Source organism: Corvus brachyrhynchos, unplaced genomic scaffold (assembly GCF_000691975.1).
Source record: "Corvus brachyrhynchos isolate BGI_N302 unplaced genomic scaffold, ASM69197v1 scaffold72, whole genome shotgun sequence".
Taxonomy (NCBI): Eukaryota; Metazoa; Chordata; class Aves; order Passeriformes; family Corvidae; genus Corvus; species Corvus brachyrhynchos.
Window position 1 is genome coordinate 2,674,044 of NW_008236763.1, and position 2,487 is coordinate 2,676,530.

The window sequence follows — 2,487 nt, forward strand, 5'->3', positions numbered from 1 at the left end:
AGAGCCGGCGGAGCCCTGGCTGAGGGAGCACCCGCTCCACCGGGTGCATTTGTGTGGCCTGCTCAGCCCTGGGTGTCCAAACTGCTGTAAAACAGATCAGCTTTTTGTTTGCCAGCGCTGAGAGCTTCTGAGGAAAGGGCGTGATCAGAAACAACATCGCTGCTGGCACGGACAGCGCTCAGCACCGCATCCAGACAGCCCCGGCCGGTGCCCGGCCCGGAGCCGTGCCAGGGTGGGGCTGGGGGATGCTGGCTGCGAGGGGGGCTCCGGGCAGGCCCAGGGTGGGGAAAGGGCGTGCAGAACGTGGGGAGGAAATAGTTAATGCCCCTCTCCTCCCAATAGGAAGGGACAAATCCTCTCCCCGGCCTGGTGCCCAAATAAACAGGAGGAGCGTTGCGAAAGGACAAGGGTGGGAACTCTCCGTTCCTCTCCGCAGCCGGGTGGTCCAGCTCCAGCTCTGCAGCCCTCGCTCAGGTTTCACCCTTCCTGCCACCCCCCTGCCCTGCCACTGCCACCCATGGGTGCTGTCCCCCATGGACGGTCCGGGTGATGCCAGGGCAGCCTCCGGGCGGCTCTGTGGGACCACTGCGGTCAGCGGGAAGAAAAAGAAAAAGAAAAAGAAAAAGAAAAAGAAAAAGAAAAAGAAAAAGAAAAAGAAAAAGAAAAAGAAAAAGAAAAAGAAAAAGAAAAAGAAAAAGAAAAAGAAAAAGAAAAAGAAAAAGAAAAAGAAAAAGAAAAAGAAAAAGAAAAAGAAAAAGAAAAAGAAAAAGAAAAAGAAAAAGAAAAAGAAAAAGAAAAAGAAAAAGAAAAAGAAAAAGAAAAAGAAAAAGAAAAAGAAAAAGAAAAAGAAAAAGAAAAAGAAAAAGAAAAAGAAAAAGAAAAAGAAAAAGAAAAAGAAAAAGAAAAAGAAAAAGAAAAAGAAAAAGAAAAAGAAAAAGAAAAAGAAAAAGAAAAAGAAAAAGAAAAAGAAAAAGAAAAAGAAAAAGAAAAAGAAAAAGAAAAAGAAAAAGAAAAAGAAAAAGAAAAAGAAAAAGAAAAAGAAAAAGAAAAAGAAAAAGGCAGACCAAAATGCATCCCCCAGCCCCGAGAAGCTGAACAGGCTCAGGGAGGAAAGTCTGGAGCACAAGAATCTGGAGCCCCCATCCCATCCTCCTGCTGCAGGATCTGGGGAGCGTTTTGCAACACATAAATATAAATAAAAATGAAATATTTAATTTCCTTTAAAACAGAAAAAAAAAAGAAGTACCCCTGACAAAGTGCTTTTTTGAGAATCCTCCCCAGCGAGGTGGGAGGTGGAAGGTGTTTGATGGGGGATATGTGCGAGAGCAGGGGAAACTGAGGCACAGAATTGTTGCCTGCACAGCAGCTGGTCCCAGGAGGGCCCTGTGCCGAGGCCACCAGCCCCACTTGTCCCCCCCCAGGCCAGCCCATACCCACCCTGAGAGCCGTGGGGACACCAGGGAAGGGTCACCCGTGGTGCCAAGGCCGTGGTCTCTGGAGAGGCATCGGGAGCACTGCCCGTGTCCCTGGCACCGTCACCGCAGGGACATCGCCCGCTCTGGTGCCAGACGGCAGCAGATCGAGGGGGGACAGGGCCACCGTGGCACTGAGGTGATTGGGAGAGCAGCTCCAGAGCCGTGGGAAGCAGCAAATCCCGGGATGTGCAGGCAGCCGGCCCTGGTGCGTCCAGCGGTGGCATGGCCAGCAGTCCTGTGGCCAGGCTGGAGTGGGCAGCGGGCACAAACCCCCGGGCTATGGGCATCGTGGGGTCCAGCGGCCCCAGGGTCAGCAGCAGCTCTTCTTGGGCTTGTCGTTGGGAGTGAGCTTGATGGAGTCGGTTAAATAACTCTCAAAAATCCCTTTGTACTGGAGAGAAACGGAGAAGGGAAAGGATGAGTGACACCAGCTCGGAGCCACCCCGCGGACCGCAGAGCGCTGGGGTTCAGCCCCGACTTGTGATTAAAGGCAAAATCCAGGGAAAAGCCACCTAGTGCAGGGCTTGGGGACACCAAAGTCCCCGCGGGACGGCCGCTAGAGGACAGTGCTGGCGCGCTGTGGGTGCCACACGCCGCGGTCCCATCACCGTGTGAAAAGGAAACGGCAATTCCTATTCCTATTGACTTAGGATCGAACACTGCTGCGTTCCCCATTCCCGGGGCTCTCCGCTGCAGCAGGAGCTATTCCATATGGGAGGATCTGTCAGACCAGCCCCGGCTGAGCCCAGCTCCCTCCCGAACCCCTGCCCGGCACAGCTCGGAGCAGGAGGACGCTCACCCTGCTCAGTGCCTGCTTCGCGAGGGTCTCAAAAGCCTCGGCCACGTTGATGTTGTTCTTGGCACTGACTTCGAAATACGGGATGTCCTTCTCCTTGCACCAGGCTGAGGCCGTTTCCTCGGGTACCTGCGGGGAGGGAGGAGAGGATGGAGCCGCAGCTCAGGGATGGTACGGGAGATCCTCCTCACCCACGCAGGCACAGCTGGGCGAGGG

At 53.6% G+C, this 2,487-nt stretch overlaps 1 protein-coding gene across 2 annotated transcripts in view; it reads right to left on the minus strand.

Annotated features, from left to right (window-relative positions):
• Positions 1–1,190: 1,190 nt before the first annotated feature.
• RAB7B (RAB7B, member RAS oncogene family) overlaps positions 1,191–2,487 on the minus strand; it is a 2,780-nt gene continuing 1,483 nt past the window's right edge. For both annotated transcript variants that reach the window (XM_017727276.1, XM_008644748.2), the window contains exons 4-5: positions 2,275–2,400; positions 1,191–1,866 (exon numbers count right to left, since the gene is read on the minus strand). In XM_017727276.1, the coding sequence (XP_017582765.1) occupies positions 1,786–1,866; positions 2,275–2,400 (207 nt within the window). In that variant the 3' untranslated portion in view covers positions 1,191–1,785. The remainder of the gene's footprint in view (positions 1,867–2,274; positions 2,401–2,487) is intronic.